Source organism: Aedes albopictus, chromosome 3 (assembly GCF_035046485.1).
Source record: "Aedes albopictus strain Foshan chromosome 3, AalbF5, whole genome shotgun sequence".
In the NCBI taxonomy this organism is placed as follows: Eukaryota; Metazoa; Arthropoda; class Insecta; order Diptera; family Culicidae; genus Aedes; species Aedes albopictus.
The window spans coordinates 238,784,039-238,802,276 of NC_085138.1; the positions used below are offsets into that span (position 1 = coordinate 238,784,039).

The window sequence follows — 18,238 nt, forward strand, 5'->3', positions numbered from 1 at the left end:
TTGATAAAGATGACGTTTCATGAAACCGGCTAGACAAGGAAGGCTAGAAACAAGGTGTTCTGATGGAACATGACAAATGTTTAATGAGCCTCTTCTAGCGTAACATATGAAAGGGGCAGCACATTTGCAAAATGTAAAAATTTTAATAGTGTATTTTAATGAGGCTAGTCAGACGACCAGAAGTCCGCAGATGATATAGCGCATTTAGTTCACCACTGGACCATCGCACTAGTTTTCAAGAGTGAGAAAACGCAAATAAAAGTGCGCGATTGCATCCAATCGACTCGGTGTCTTCAGAGCACTTATTCAGCATACATCGAAGAATTAGTGCGCCGAAGATATCAATTAGATTTGATGCAATCGCGCAGTTTTATTTGCGTTTTCGCACTTATGAAGACTCAGTGCGCAGTCCAGTAGTGAACTAAATGTGGTATATTTACGTTTTCAATCATCATCCGATTTATGATGGTTATTTAATGTTGAAGGATTCGTCATTTACATAATCGTCATCAAAATTCGAAAGCAGGTTTCTCGTTCAAAACTGAAATTTCCGCAGTACGCGCTCCGGCGAGCGCTCCGGTATCCAAGCAAAAATCCGCTGATAGATTTCACCGTAAGGCTATCTGACGTTTAATCACCCTTCTCTTTTTGGCTCCCGAGGAGCATTGGTTTGTTTTCATACGGAAACGTTTCCGTATGAAAATATTAAACAAAAAAATTCTTTCTTCTGCTGCTGCTTGAGAGAGAAGGGTGATAATCGTTAGATTGCCTTATTAGGATAACCAATATAATTTGGACCCCCATATATTTTGGACCCCCTGGGTCTTTAGCTTTAATGAAGAGATGACGAAAGTTTTTAGAATCATTCACTTAATAAGATTGTTCTGCAAGAGCAGCAATCATTTCCTCACTGGAAATATCATTATTTGCCTTGAAATTATTTTTTGTTAATCTCGTCATCCGTGCGAGTACCACGGCATGTTTACGAAAAGAGAAAGTGGTGCTGGGGAAACTTGCATATGTAAACAAAAACTTTTATCATTCTAGCGCATTAAATTCACAAAGTTCGTCTAATCATCCTTTGTCAATCAAGTAATTATTGACGGTTTTCCCCCTTATCGAACGCGACGATTTGAATCCGTCGCGGATGAAACCGTCGCCAGAGTCGTCGCAGCCAATCAGCAGGCGGGAGGCTGACGTTTCTCCGATCTCACAAACACAAACAGCAGCAGAGGTAATGCTTGATTCGTTGCGATGATTCAGAAATGCCGACTGGAAGTTGGCAGCGCGTTTTGTTATGAAAGCAACATACAATACGATGTGATCCAGCATATCCAAGTGGCAGATTCTTCGAAAATAGTTCCAAGTGGGTTTTAACACCGGGTGTCCAAAATATATACTTAAGAGTGTTGAATAGTCAATGTTCGCTCCTCATAAATAGTTTGAAGAAATACTGGCAGCTCTGCCGCTGACGAACCAAACAAGATCGGCGCTTGTGTTGTTGTTTTTATGCATTTTCTTTTAGTTATAAGTCAACTGTTTCTGTAGAAACAACGAATAAAATGTTCCATGCTCCGTAGAAGTATTCCGTGTGTTTCTTTTGCGATCGTGTAATTTGACCAGATATCGGAGGTCGGCCAACAAAGAGGGTCCAAAATAAATTGGGGTGTCCAAAATAGTGAAAACTGATGCTTCAAAAATCACTTATTTTCATCAAATTTTCAGCCAGAAATGACCTTGTGGGTATTTTTGACGGACAGTGGAGGCTTTTACGGTCATACCAACATCATCATTATGTGTAAACACCCTCTGAATCTGTTTGATTTTAGCTTAAATTCAAACCAATGTCATCTAGGGGTCTAAAATACGATCGTTAAAAATATTTTTGGGTTTCTTGTTTTTGCGATCAGAAGCCATTTTTATTGATACGTAATATTTGTTTGACCACATAACATTAGTAAGGTTCCTGGGCTGTCAAAAAATGACAACAAATCGCCTCGCGGCTTGCGCTCTCGCACGCACGACACGACAGTCCGCTGATACGCCGCTTAGGCACTTCTTGATTGGTGTGGTTGTTCTATATCTAATTAAAATTTTCCGCTTGTGCTGTGAATAAAGAATAGTATTATTCAACGTGCGCTCCAGTTTCGCAGTGAAATTAATACCAGAAACATCGATTTTACCTTCTGTTTCGCTAGTGCTCATTCATGAAAAGCGAAGCAACTTTCTGCTTTCGGAGGTGGCGTGACGCTGCGTCGGATTGAGCGATAAGCAGCCTGCGACCAAAATCTGGATGCTTCTTACAAGCACCTAATCACATGAACCAGTAGTCTCATACCCCATAGAGGGGTGGTCGTGATATTGATCTTGTGCATACGAAGAGCACAGAGTGCGCGCGTGTTACGAAACCATACATTAGTGTTAAATCTGGCGGTAGCTCGTCAACACCTGGGAGCGGTAGAATCTCAGTTCCTGCCAGCGAAGGACGGCGACGAAGACGACGGTGTGATCGTACTGAAACGCAGGATGAAGAAGCGGACATCCCCGCCGTCGACGCTGGAGAACTCTCCGGCGTTGACCAGCCGGAGCAGCAACATGCCCACCATCAACGAGTTCAAGTACATCAACGAGCGACCGGTGGACGACATTTCGCTGGACTTTTTCTACAAGCCCCACACCATCACCCTCCTGGCGGTGTCCATCATTGCGGTCATGTACTTTGCCTTCGTACGGTGAGTGAACTGAGCGGCAAGCATGCTGGTTTTGCTGGTCGTTGCTCTGCTTTTTTGGCTAGACTCAATTGGGGTTGATTCAATTAGAGCGATCAGGCCTGAAAAATGCGATTTCTTCTTATACCTACCTAAGAGTTCTATGGGGACAATGATGTTAGGTAATCGATCGGACGACGGACGAGAATACGACTCTATTGCATGCGGCTCGAATTACATGATCGTATCATATTTTCGAATCTGAAACAAGCTGATAACTTGAATGAGATTCTAACATTACCTTGTTTTTTTATATATATTGTGTTCATAAACAAATTTTATATATTTGTGGAACACGGCCATATAGAAAAATATTATTTTTTTGTATTAATTATATTTCTACGGCTGGTGCGCATGTTTAGCGCACTTGAGAATTCATGAAGAACACAGGTACGAGATACCTACTTGAAGCAATAATTTTGCAGCATTTTATGTACGGGTTCCGATTTTTTCTCATTTTTTTTACAGCGCAGGAAATTTGGCTATAAAACATGTAAACTCATCATTCAGTAACCCTTGAGCCAGAAGATGGCTATTTCCGGCATATTGTTTTAAGTTTAGAGCGTTATTTTTCACAAATAAAAAGGCCACTCACGTCGATCAATTTCACCCCACTGATAAATTTTACCCGAATTGACGGTACTTCAGACAACTCACTACTGGCAAGATAGATGTGAAATATTGTTTTTCAAATTATCTTTACTGCCTATGATCGCATAATTGACCCATATGAATAGGAAATCCAGCAAAGATGGGACTGATATGCGATCATGGGTAGTTTAACACTGTGGAATAGTGAGTTAATGATTTTCTGCTGAATATTCGTGTTTATTTCTGTCGAAAATTTTTGGTGATATTTTAAAGAATTTTCCACAGAGTTCTTTGAAGATTTGCAAGAATTACTATCAGACAAACGAAGAGTTTTAAAAATTTGAAGGTTTGATTTCACTTAACAAACCTATAAACTATTCAAATTGAATACCCGAGTTGTTGAAACATTTCTTTGAAGGAACAAGCAAGAATTTTAGACGTTTTATTTTTCAGAGTTCCGGACCGGTTAGAATTTCTTTCTAAAAATATAATTGAATTCATGAGAAATTCTCTTCCTGGATTGAAGATTTAATTTATGGCGAACTTGTAACAAATCCATTGATTCCTATAGTGACAATTGCAGAACATAGTATTTGTATTTGTATTTGTGGAGAAATCTTGGAAAGATCTTAGGATATAATTTGAAAGTTGTGCAAAAATTTTTTAGACGAATTTTTACCCAATTTTACTGGTAATTTAATGAGAAATAAAACTGAAATTTCATCAGGAACTCCAAAGTAGAATTTCACTAAAAATATCACTACCGTCTGCGGTTCGTACTAGGCCTACTAGGCACCTACCGTGTGAACAATCCAAACTTCATGAGGGGTTTTTTCCTGTGGCTAAAGATCAAAGGTAAAAGCTTCCTGCTAAATGAAGTGACCGTTACGGATAGGAACAATAAGGGGTTATTTAAATATGACGTCCATCTTTGGGGGAGGGGGCTGGACTTGTCTGAAAAAGTGTGACATGCCATGTATTAGGTATACTATGAAGCGTGACGGGGTTGCCCAGGGGAAGAGGAGGTTCTTAAAATCTAAAAAAATGGTCGACGTCATATTTGAATCGTCCCTAACATTGACCGCCGGAAAATTCAAATGAAGGACTGTTCACAAATCACGTCTCATTGTAGACAGATGGAGAGTGCCGTAGTGCTACGGTTCATACAATTTTCTACTAATTTCTATACAGAATCTGCTACATGGTGGAGAGACAGGTCTGAAATTATCAGTACTGGTGTTACATAATATTTGAATGGTTCATATGTCATGTATTAACGTTCAACATGCATTTACTGAAAGTGCGCAAAAATTAGGAACACAGGACAAATAATGGTGCCAAACATTGCGCACCACTATTTACTAAATCAATTGAAAAATTTATTACGAACTGTGATTAATATTACTAGAATATCACCTTTTTTGTCAATTAACTGCAAAATTAATCATCGTTGCACAGTTTTATCGAGGAAAATGTTGATTTTTAGTAGAGTTACTTCTTGGCAACCGAGTTAAGGCGAGGCAAATTTTGACATTTTTGTGTATTTTTTGTTTATTATTCAACATAAACAATGATTTTATTGCAATTAAATATTTGTCAAATAATGTTTATGTTTACACAATGCTAGTGCAATGATTAAACTGGTAAATATGTTGACATTTAGTTATTTGTTTCGTTATTCTACAAGAATGCGCAAAGTATGGACCTGCGCAAAGTTAGGTGCGCACACGGTAGAGAATTTTTATTGATCTTTGGAAGAGTTTTTGAAAATTATTTTGAGCGTTCGCTAAAAACTCATTTTGCAGTATCGTTAGAAATGTTTATGCTTAAGTTCCACAAAAATAAAAACCTGGTAATCGATCAGCAACTTCTCTATAGATATCATAAATTCTGCAAGAAATTCCCTTTGGACCTTTTGCAAATGGTCTAGTGATAGCGCTACAAATTCAATTTGAAATTTTTCGAAAATGTCTGCTATACATTCCTTTTCAAATTTCTCAAGAAACTCTGTCATGAATTCTGACTTTATCTATGGAATCTAATAGCACCCTCGAATAAATCGCAATAGATTACAATAGATTACAGAAGATACCTTTTTTCTCTCTCTCTCTTTCTCTCTTTTTGGCGTAACGTCCTCATTGGAACAAAGCCTGCTTCTCAGCTTAGTGTTCTATGAGCACTTCCACAGTTAGTAACTGAGAGCTTCCTCTGCCAATGACCATTTTGCATGCGTATATCGTGTGGCAGGCACGAAGATACTCTGTGCCCAAGGAAGTCAAGGAAATTTCCTTTACGAAAAGATCCTGGACCGACCGGGAATCGAACCCGTCACCCTCAGCATGGTCATGCTGAATGCCCGTGCGTTTACCGCCTCGGCTATATGGGCCCTTTTTTCTAGTTACTCTTAAAAAAGGACATAACAATACAACAGAATGCATTGTTACAGTACCAGGGTGGCCACAGACTAGGGAAATTCGGGAAATGCAAGAAAAAGTCGGGAATTGAAATCCATCGAAAAATATGCGGGAATAAGTCGGGAATTTTGTTTATGATCGGGAATTTTCAAAATGATGTGTAGCGCCTCCAGAATGTATACACAAACCCAGGTTTAGCACTTGACTTACTTTAAATCCAGATTCTTAAATACACAGTTTCAGAAGTTTCACGCAGGAATCTCAAAAATCAAATGATGCAGATGAGCATTGGATTCAGAATTACGAGTGATTTCTTGTTTGATAGATATTATCCGGGTGACATGTTTTGATTGTCCGGATGCTTGAATCAACGATATAATAACTCAAGGTCTAAATTTAGGCAAAACATATTTTATATCACAATTTTTAAAAATTAAGTTTTGAACGACGAAAGAACCTAATCTACAAAGCGTGATAAAAGTATCGCTAAAATAATTGTGGTAGTCATTATCAAAATTGCCATAAATACTTCTGCAACATTCGTTGAGATAACATAATATAATAACATAATAATACTTCTTCAACATTTTCTTAGAAAATTTTTAGCCTGTTACTTGGCACAAACTTGGAGGAGAACGTGCCTCTGAAGCAGACCTACCGATACATGGTTAATCATAGCTTAATACAATAATGACGTTAACCAGAAATCATCAAAATCATGCACAAAAAAACTATAATTTTAACTAGAAGAGTATGAAATTCTTTCAATGATTTTCTACAGAATATGTCACAAAGCTATTTGTCGAGAAATACAGTGAGTATAATCGCGGAATCACGTAGTTTGCTGAGTTTCGATTGTCTACTGCCAGGAAAAACTAAGCAATTTTATTTTAGATCAAATCCCTGGAATTCTGGTAGTAATCAGAGAATTCTTTTCGATGGGATTTTGTATGTTGACGAACTTTGAAAAGGATTTCCTGATTGAGACCATGGAAAAATTATTGACATAATATTAGAGATTCTATCCAGATTTTTTCAGTAGTAATTCTTTGTAATAATTAATTTTTTGCCGAAATACCTGGCTGAGCTTTGGGACTGAAACATGTAATGTTTTCATTGAAACTTTAAAATTAATTCCTAATTTGCTAGTGAAGGACTTCCTGAAATTATTACTTCGCAGGAGTATTTAACGGTATTTCTATAAATTTCAGAATGAATTCATAAAAAAGCTCCCTGCAATCACCAAAGTCATCATGCCAACAATTTCGTATAGTGGCATTTTATTTTATTTTTTTGTTTTTGAATAATTACTAAAAACGTTGAATATTCAGTCTTCGCGGAAGAATTTCAGGTGGATTTTACATGGAATTATAAATTGATAACGAAATACTGGAAGGAACACTCAAAGTGTTTTCTGCGTAACGATTTGTAGAATTAGTGGAATAATTTATAAATAAATACCTAGAATTCATGACATTAAAACGGAAGCAAAATTGCAAGTAGATAACCAAAAGACATTATTCTCTAGATTTTTTTAAAAAAAACTTTCAATGTATGGACTGCCTACTGAAGGAAATCCTGGTGTTACCAATGGAAAACATGAAAAGCTTCTTGCACGAATTCCTTAGGATAGACTGTAGAAGATTTTTTAACAATAATTCCTAATGCAAATCTGAAGAATTGCTTCATGTGCTTCTTCAGGGTTTGCTGACGAAACATTGTCCTAAAATCTTGAATGTCAAAAGTAAGAAGAAACATCTTATGCTGGAATAATTTTAAGCCCATTTCTTGTAGCTTAGAAGTTGTAGATACATCTGCTTTTTTTCGCGTTAACCTGGGTCAATCCAATGGTCTGAATGCTACTCAAAACCGGTACTAAAGCTATGTTCATTTAGAATCCGGAATGACAAAATCACATATATCTTAGGGATGGAATAACAAACATAAAAGGTGAAGCCCTCAAAACAAAGGTTACTTATTGTACTTTCATGAAAAAATATCATTGAAATTATTTATTTTTATTTTTCACACATTTTCTCACTTTTTCAGTGTTGACCTCTCTAAAAATCTGCACAACGGTGGTAAATTTTAGCAACAACCCCTTCCGCACGTTTGTTCAACAATCAGGTCATCTATGCAGTGTCCTGAGTGCCTTGACTAGTCTGACTAGGATTCCGAAGAAAAATTGCCAAACTTTTTTTTTATTGCGAAATGAGGGGCAATTCAGTGAATTGAGAAAACGCGAAATTTGAGTGTTTTTTTTTTGTTGATAAACACTACCCATCTGTGAACATACCACTGAACGTCTCCGGCTGTCATGGCAGCTCATCAAAATAGGTAAAACCTCTACATATCCCTTGTGTGCGTTTTTGAAAAGCAGCACGCGATTCTTGAGGCTATCATCCTTGTATGAATTGGTTCTCTTTTTGCGAAAAAACTATGCGCAGAGTTCGAACTTCTTGCCAAATCTTCAAATTCAAAGCAGATTTATCAATGAACCCAAGCTTTTTTCTTCCGAGGACACTTCCTTATGCCATGGTTAACAACATCTGTGCACATAACACAAAATGGTTTTGACGATATTAACATTTTTCGCGACTGTCGTACCTGACCACGCTAAATTTTCAACGTGTTTGTGCAACATTTTTTTCCTCCTCTTGTCTTCAATCTGAAATAACTTTTCACTCGTTGCAAGAAAATCGATGAAATTTTCACCATTTATAAGAGTATTAGTGTATGATCAGAGTGCTGCAAAAGAATGATGATTATGTTCATTGAGAGCGCCACTAGAAAATGTGACATGATTCCGGATTCTAAGTGAACATAGCTTTAAATCTCATTTGAAATCCTTGATTCATTTTCCTATCCGAATTTTTCTTAAAATATCTAAAAAGAGCCTTAAAAATTTCGTCAGAAATGTCAAAGTTTTGATTTTCAGGTTTTGAGAAGAATTTCTCTATTAATTCAGCTAGAAATTATTTATGAAAAGAAAACCTGGTCCCCAGGTATTTTCAAAATTTGAGAAACATTCCGCTAAGGAATTCATCGCTAGTGCTCTCATAGCAAAATAAATACCTTCCTTTTCTTTAAAAAAAATCTGTTCTCACTAAACAGGAATTTTTCACAGTTTTTATCTGAGATCTGCTTTTTTTATCTAAATGTATCTTCAGAAGTCAGTTTCTTTCAAGAGTTTTGACATAAATCATCAGCGAGTCCTTGTAAAAACCCTTTATAAATGCGAAATATAAAACTATGTGCAATCTAATAGATTTCGGATAATTTTGAATCTGGTGGTTTGTATATGAACCTGTTAATATAACGGAATTTAATTTTCTTAATAATTATTTGATTACTCAATCATTGAATTGATTTCCTGATTTGCCACCAGCAGAGTACACACTCAGTTTTATTTCACGAGCTCGGTTGTGCAAATCTCGGTTTCTGAATTTTAACCGAGACTCAGCTAACAAGATGGTTGGTTGCTTGGCAACAAGGCGTGTTATACTGATTCTCGGCATTTGTAAGCTGAGATCTCATGAAAACATTTAGCTGACTTCTCGGCTGTGCAAAACTCGGCATTTGTAAGCCGAGATTCGGCATTCTAAATTAAGTGTGTATGTGAGAAAATATCACAGGCATTTATTCAGTATTTTTGCAATAAACTTTTTCCAGGAAATTTGTTAGCAAATTCATCAAAGAAGTTCACCAGAAAACACTCCCATAATTCTAGTTATAGGAATCAAAACAGAATTACGTCAATGATGCCGTCCCTCATACCTTCACAATTCCTGGGATAGCGTAGAAGACTCCTTCAAAGAATGCACCAAAGCGTATTTCAGCTAGCCAACTAGATTTTTTATTGGAACTTCATCAAGGATTTCTTACAGAGTTTACAAAACTCTTTTGGTAATTCCGACACAAACATTTTCAAGCATAGGTTTACGTTACAAGTCATCCAGAATTAGAAACAAATTTCACAGCATCACACTGACATTGTAAATATTTCAATAAGTTTTACAGATCCACTTAGAAGCTTGGATTCTTAGATGTTTCACATGATCCACAAGTAAATAAAGAAAAGTCGGGAAATTTCAAAATCAATGCGGGAAAAATGCGGGAATTTCAATTTTGATTTTGTGTGGCCACCCTGCAGTACGTTAAAATAAATAATGGCTGCTATTAATTCAAACATTTCAAATAATAAACCCTAAACAACAACCCCTATGATTTCCACCATAACATTTACATGTTGTTAATTCCTCTTTCACAATAGAAAATGGGGGTTGTTATGTATCTTAACAATAAAAAAAAATCCCAATTTTATGAAACAAGTTTAAGGCATCTACTATTCATTTATTGTTTTTTTTTTAATCTCTAGAGCCATTGACATAATTGTGCATGTATTTAGTCCCTATATAGCATTTTTAGCAGAAAAATACGCACTCATGGTAATTTCTGCTGATTTTATTGGATTTTTTTTTATCGTGGACGCTAATAAAACTAGAATAATTTCTTCCACAACAGCCTTAATAATTTTTGGAAGAATTTTTCATATTTCCTAGATTTTTTTTATCTTTAAAAACACTGCACAGTGGTCCACGAACCAGATTTACGGGGAAAGATGCATTCAGCGCCGTCAAATGATTTTTTAGATAAATATGATCTTCTTCAAAGTTGCTCCTTTGTCGCACCTAACAGGATCTCGTCGATTACGATGGGAAACAGTAGCGGTGATCCTTGCTTCACTCCAGCCAAGACTCGAATGTGTTTGAACAAGTCAATCTTCTCCTGTATTCGGTTAAGGATCGCTTTGAAGAGGACTATGAGAACGATACACAGTAAGTAACATGATGCCCTGCCAATTACCCCATACAGTCAGGTCACAGGTTTTCACATATGTTGCATAATAATTGATGCAGCACTTGTGCAGACACTTCGGGGTCAGCTTTGAGCATCGTGACTGATATACGATCGACCCCAGGGGCTCTGTTCGATGCTACTGATTGTTGTTTCTATATCGTGCAATGATGGAGCTTCGGTGTTGACACGGGTAATGCGTCGAACCTTTGGTGGATCATGCTGAGGTGTAGGAGGCGTGGCCGGAACTTGAAAAAGGTTTTTTATCATGAACTATCGTTTAACCTGGTTAGCCGAGTCGGTTATTGACTGTCCAGACTAGCATTGGGCAAATCTGGCTGAGACATCGATTTTTGTGAATCGATTCGAATCGTATCAGCAGAATCGATTCACCGATTTAATCGAATGCTTTGAATCGATGTTTTCATATCGATTCGATATTATGAAATATTACAAAACTTTAAAATAATTCGTTTGCTGCATGTAGTTTAAGTTCATGGTATGTTTTATTTGTCTAAATAAATTCAATATCAAAATTTGAGATTGCACATCAAACACTTCGCGAATCCGATTTGAAAATGAGACAGTGCATTCTAAAAAAAAATGATATTAATTATTTTGAATCGAAGAAAAATCTCGAGATCCTGAGATTCCCCAGAACTTCTGAGATGTATTCCCATATAGTACTAGGATAAATTCCCGCAGACTGCTAAGAGAAATTCCTCCAGAATCTTTAAAGAGACTCCTTAAGACTTCTGAAAGGAATTACTCTAGAATTATGAGAGAGATTTCTTCAGACTGTTGAAAATACACCTAAATCCTGAGCGACAGTATCTAAAAAAAACAAGACTCTTCTGGTATCTTGGTAGGAATTCTCTCTGAGTTTTATGAAGGATTTTCCTAGAATCCTGAGAGAGGTTACCCGAGACGGATTGTCTCAGAGTCTCGAGAGGAATTCTCCCAAAATCCTGTGATAGATTTTCTCAGAAAAAATGACCCTGAATCCTGAAAAGGGTAGCTTAGAACCCTAAGAAGGTTTACTCCAGAATCCCGAGAGAGGTTCCATCAAAATACTGGGTGGGATTGCCAAAGAAACCTGAGATATACTCTCACAGAATTCTGGGAGATAGGACCCCAGAATCTTGAGAAGAATTCCTCCAGAATCATTTTAAGTATTCTTCCAGAATTCCCAAAATATCCTGGGTGGAATCCATTAGAATTCTGAGAATAATTCTGCCAGAATCCCGAAATGTATTCCTCAGAATTCTACGAGTGATTCCCCAGTATCTTGAGAGGAATCATGAAAGGGGTAATTCTAGATTCTTGAGAGAAGTATATATCTAAAAACCTAAGAGAGACTTTTCCTAAAATCTGATAAGGATTATCCCTGGAAGATATTACGAAAACTTCTAGAATGGACTTCCCCAGCATCCTCAGAAGAATTCTCTGGAAATCTGAGAGGAATTCTCTCGTAAAACAAAAAATTACCGCAGATTTCTTGAAAGACATTCCCATTCATTTAAAGGACTCCCCCAAACTTCCGAAAGGGATTGTCCTAGAACTCTGAGAGTGATTTCTTTAGAATTTAGAATTAAGAATATTTTATACTATTACAACAGAATCTCAAAAAAATTTCCCCATAATCTTGTCAAGGATTTTCCCTGATTACAAAGAGGGATTCTCCCAGAACCCTGAAAGGGATTTCTTGGGAGCAACTGTTCCAGAACACAGAAAACAGAATTCTACTGGGATTCTCGTAGAATGCTGAGAAGGATTTCTTTTAAAATCTATGCGAGGGATTCTCCAAAATCCAAATTTCTCTAGAGTATTCTGCCCAGAATCTCGTGAGAATCTCGTGAAAATAATTCTGAAAGAAATTGCCCTAGAATCTTGAAAAAAAAAAGCCCCAGAATCCCAAGGATTTCTCCAGAATCATGAGACAAGTTCCCCAGAATCTTGAGAGAAATTTTCCCGGAATCCTGATGGGGATTACCCCAGAAAGTCCGAATTTTCTGAGAATCTGGGGAAGTTTACCCGCAGAATACTTAGTGATATTCCCCCAGAATCTTAAAAGGATCTTACGCAGAATCCTGAGAAGGATTCTAGTGATCCTGTGTGGGATTTCCCCTGAATCCTAAGAAATACTCCCCCAGAATTTTGAGAGGAATTGAGAGGAATTTTAGAGGAGTTCCTGAGAATCCTGAGAAAGATTTCATCAGAATTCTGAGCGGGACCCTGAGTGAGGGTGTTCCAAAATCCTTAGAGGAATCAGACCCGATCATCCAGAAATTTCTTATAATCCTGAAAGGGATTTGAACCATTGTAGGGAACCCTGGTAGGGAATACCCCAAAATCCTGAAATGAATTCCCTTAGAATCCAGAGATTCCCTAGAATTCTGATAGGTAAATCCTCCGGAATATTTGAAGGGACTCTTCCACAATTCTGAGGTTTCCCTCTAAAATTCTGTGAGAGATTCCTCCAAAATGCTGAAAATTAACACACACCAGCATCCTGAGAGACCTTAAAGAGAGAAAAACTTTTCAAATAGGAATTCTCTCTAGAACTCTGGAGAAGATTTCTCCAGTTTTCTGACAAGGATTCTCTCAGAAACTTTAGAGGAATTCTTCCAGAATCCTGAGGGATTTCTTCCCGAGATGGATTCTCCCGGAAGAAGAGAAGTTTTTCCTCGGGATTGAAAGATTCTTCCAGAGTCCTGAGAGGGATTCTTATAGAATCCTGAAAGAAATTCTCTTGCAGAGGGGATGGTAACGCGATTTCTAGTCGGGAGGAAGAATTAAAACATAGAGAGTCCGATATTAACTCCTTCACCCTTTATTTTATACTGACTCGACTCATGTCGAATGGGTGCTATTTATACTAGCAAATTACAATAGATGTATGGAAATTTATATTTTAACAATATTGTATTGTGTCCTATAATGTGTGTTTGTATACGAGTGTCTACAATGCCCTATTGTTAATTGTATATGTATGTATTTTAAATAGAAGTGACTACAATTGAATGTTAATAACAATGGCAATAATTCTTAGTAGAAAAAGATAAGATTTTTTCTTCTATTTTCAGGTGTTTCTCAAGACGAATATTTTTTTTTATTTATTAAGGCGGATACAAATCTAATTTTGACTTTTTGTCTCCCCCTTCCCTTCAAAAATTTTGGGCTGGATTTTGCTTTTTGAGGGGGCAGATAAAAAAATATTTATCAAAATCTCGGGTTTTGCTAAAAATTCTTTAACAAATCCGATGAGTTTTTAATATTTTTCAGATAAAATGCTTTATTATTTTTATCCCCCCCCCCTCGACCAGCAAAAGAGTAGTGGGACAATAAGTGAAATAAATATTTGTAACGGCCTAATGAGTATGTTGTCAATCAGAACGTTTATCTCTACTGGTGCGGTGGTGATCACCCCGGTAGCTTGTCGGTGGCCTCGACAGGGGATCTTTCCCATTATTAAGAAACATTCATCCTAGCATTCATCTATAATTCTGAGAGGCATTCTCAAAAAAAAAGGTTCGGAATCTATTCAGAATCATTCTAAAAAAAATAATTTTCATATTTTTGAATCGAAAGAAAAATCGATTCGGTCGATTTTGTGGGGCCTCAACATCGATTCAAAAAATCGATTAATCGGAACAAAAACATCGATGTTGCGAACATCGATTCAAAACTGCCGAACGCTAGTCCAGAAGTGTCTGACCTTTGATTCGACGACGGCAATTTGTTACGAATCGGTGTACCGTCGTGCGGGGCTTCTTTATACACTTTTTCATGGTTTTTCAACTTTATGACAATATAACTCCCAGACTAGTGAATGAATTTCCGCAATTTTTATACACAATAATTGTGAGTATGTATGTAGGATGTATGCAAAATTTGAGCTAAATCCATCAATAAACAAAAAAGTTGTTCATACACCAATCGGACACATCTCATATAGAACCGGATGGGGGCTACTTTGGACATTTTTATCTATAACAAAACTGCATTTCAAATTCCAGGGTTATTTAGAAAACTACATTGTACCAATACTGTAGTATACTGTATCATACATAATTTCAATAAAAATATGCGTTTTAAGATGGTTCTGTGCTACCTTTGGTATTATGAGCAGCGTGATATTGCTATATAGATAGCCTGAAAAAAGGGACCATCAATCCTTTATTTGGGCGAAACGGCCATTTATAACGTATAACGATACAAATATTCGATTGTATATGCTACGTTGATACATTTTGAATGAATTGATCAACCCTTTGAAATTTATGAACTGTAGAAACAATGCCTACAGACCAAATGTTCTGATACGTTATGTATATTATATTGGTTTATTCGATGTTTTTTCGCGTCCTGACAAGCAATAAACGGTCTGTTTGAAAAATAGTTTCAACCAAATGAAGGGAAAACTATTGCTTTAGGTGGGGGCTGGCTCACCAACACTTCCGGTCCGCTTTAGTGCTTTATGCATCATTGTGGCCAGGTGTTGTTCTAGTTTTTCCAACTGTATTGTAAAGCATGAGCGGTGATCCTTGGCATTCTTGTGTAAATTGGGGTACTCGGAATGTTGATCGATCACCGATTATTGCTGGCAGATGCAGTGGAAAGTTTGTCTTAATACGTATCAATCGTCTCTGACAAACGAGAAAAACTGACCTCACTGATTACCTGTCTCTGAGCCAAATTTGGTATAGAGTCTTCAGTCTCCGATTAATCGCTTCATGTTTGATGGAGGCTTTTAATCCAATGGGTTACATAGCCGCTATCCGAATGAAGAGAGTAATGTTCCGCGTAATATATCACAAATCAAAAGAGGTGCGGTATATTAAGTGGAGCGGATATACTGAATTGGGTACCAGACCAAGTCCCTGCTGGGTGGCACGAAATAGGTGAGCCATAGACAATAGAATCGTCAATGTCGTAGGGCATAGTATGTGACTATTGTCGAAACCAAAAAAACTTTTAATGCCCAACCAAATCATTAGCAATATAAATTTGCTTCAAACGCGTTCCAGTGATAGGGCTAAGATTAGGATCAATTATTACAATACAATTTCACGTTTCAATACGTGTTTAGTAGTTTTAGAGGTAACAGCCTAATAAGAAATTTTCTGTAGGTTCACAACTTGCCCTCAACGAGTTGAATGTTATATTGCCTCACAACTGTGAGCAACATTATTACTCATTAATAAAAGGTTGTATCATCAATATGGACATAGACTTGCTGAACGAAACATTTGACCAATTAACATCTTTCAGGTATAAAATAGGTAGTAGGACAAAACTTTTATTTTTAAAAGTAGTTATCTATGTTCATGATAGAAGAGTAGCGTAAAGTGATACCACCCGTTCCAGATCCAGAAACGTTTCACACTGAAAGAAGGTTGGAATGACAGTGTGAACAGAAGATCCGAACTGCTAGGTGTAGGAAGAAGTATGTTTATTTCCCCTCCCCTTCCCAAACACTCTGTAGAATTTTGATACAACTTCACGTAACTGTTTTGGAGGCTTCACTTTTTAACAAATTTACAACAAACACGCTATAACAGTATCTAGAGAATCGTGGAGGGTGAGAAACCTGAACTAGTAGCAGTATTCATATAGATTAACAATTATACTCTATTATTTTCAATCATTGCAACATTATACTAATATGTGCGGGCCGCCCATTTGCGGAGTTGTGCGGCCAATTATTCTCTTTCCATTCCAGAAACGACCGTTTTGAAGCAAGAAGTGTCCTAATGGCCAACACAAGCGGGACTTGTCCGAAACACACAAGATAAGTACAACAATTTTATAATCAGGCACCCAACTCTTTCTACTACTTTGCTAATAGATAAATACTTCAATATGGATACTTCAATATCAATTATTTGTTTGTTTGCGCCTTTATTTATGACACTATTGAAGCATTCGTGTCGCCGCGAAATAGTTTACAATTTATCTTATTCACATTTTTCAATTCACTTTAAAGTATCTGACACTGCTTTTACAATTGTGTATGTAAACTTGTATCTTAATTATGTTCATTATTAATAGTAGTCTGATAATCCAAGTCTAGTGATTTTTTTTTCCCAAGGAATAGAAAGAGTTGGTGTCATAATCAATACAATACTTGAAACTGGAAACTCCTTATTTCCCCCTATGGGTTATAGGGAGGGGCGGGACATTCGAGCCTACTCATCAGTGGAAAGGACTTGATATGCTAATCGGTTTAGCATAGGGCAGATACAAGTCTACTGGTAGACGTATCGCCCAGCGATTCAACGCAGATTGGCCACGGTCCGGGGGTGCGTTGATTATAACAGAATTATTATAACAGAATAACAGAATGAAGGGAAAACTATTGCTTTATAATAGCCTCAAAGACATCAAACAGATTTGAACCATATTTCAAATTCAAAAAATCCATATTCAAAAGTGTCTAAAGTAGCCCCGCATTTCAAAAGTAGCCCCGCACGACGGTACGTAGGCAATCGCCCGCAGAAGGCGTTTCCATTTGGAGAAGTTTTGCCAACAAATTGTTTCCTCTATGGAGCCACCAACCCTTTATTAGAGAACCAAACATGGTCCAAGTTCTTCGTCTGTTAGGTACAAAAGGTGCCAATGATCGATTTTTCGGTCATTTCACTTCCGGAAGATATAGGAAACCAGCTGGATTCGACATTAGTAGATGAACCTTTCCCCCACTTGATGGCCTTATCGGCTATGTTAAGTTGCATAGGGACCTCTATCTTCATTCTATTGTCTCCGTTTTGCTCTTTGTCGATATCGGCAGAGTTGTGATTGAATCCATGCTAATGTGGCCGAAGAAACTGTCCATAGAACTCGACGACTAATCAAGATCGTGTGGTATTCGCAAATGTATCTTGCCAATCCTGATCCCATAAGCTCCAAGCGTGACACCGACAATGATTTTAGAGGAATTGCCTTTGCTTTGGGGCCCACGCCGACTGGAAGACGCTGCGGTGAAAAGGTCCTTTGTCGAGGAGTTGGAAGGCGTGTGGAAGCGTATAAGATCAGCGAGAATAAGTTGGGTGAGACACGCAATCAGAAAAAGCAGTGGATCATAGATGGCATCTGGAGGAAGATAGAGGAGCAAAGAAACGCCATAATCTCAATGGAGCGAGCGAAAACACGAGAAGTCATAGCCCGTCAGCGCTATTCGGATCTCTTCTTTTCTTTTGTTGGGTTCGAGGGACTTTAACCCGAAGGTCATTCGTCCCTTATCGTAATATTCGGATCTCGAGAATATAAGTAAAACGCTCCTGTGGACAGGACAAAAAAAACGTGGGTGAACTCCCTTGCCGACGAAGGCGAGAAGGCCGCAAATACCGACGACATTCATCTTCTCTACAATATCTCACGTTGCGCTGTTTTATAGTGGAACAAAGACAAAAGCTACGATGTCCCTGAATGAACTCGCACTGGAGCATCACATGATTTCATTGGCCTTGAACCAGTTATACCGGTATCGAACTGCTAGGTAAAGCTGCAGATTGACATCTGGGCTACCACTCACACAAACAATACTGGAATAGTTTGGAGTCGTGTCGTCAAACAAAATTGTATTGTAGTGAGCCATCTAGGAGC

General features: G+C 37.5%; 1 protein-coding gene across 1 annotated transcript in view; it reads left to right on the forward strand.

Moving 5' to 3' along the window:
* The first annotated feature begins 2,016 nt into the window (after positions 1-2,016).
* Positions 2,017-18,238, forward strand: part of LOC109431247 (phosphatidylserine synthase) — a 31,905-nt gene continuing 15,683 nt past the window's right edge. The window contains exon 1 of the mRNA XM_029868477.2: positions 2,017-2,732. Coding sequence (XP_029724337.1) covers positions 2,527-2,732 — 206 coding nt within the window. The 5' untranslated portion in view covers positions 2,017-2,526. The remainder of the gene's footprint in view (positions 2,733-18,238) is intronic.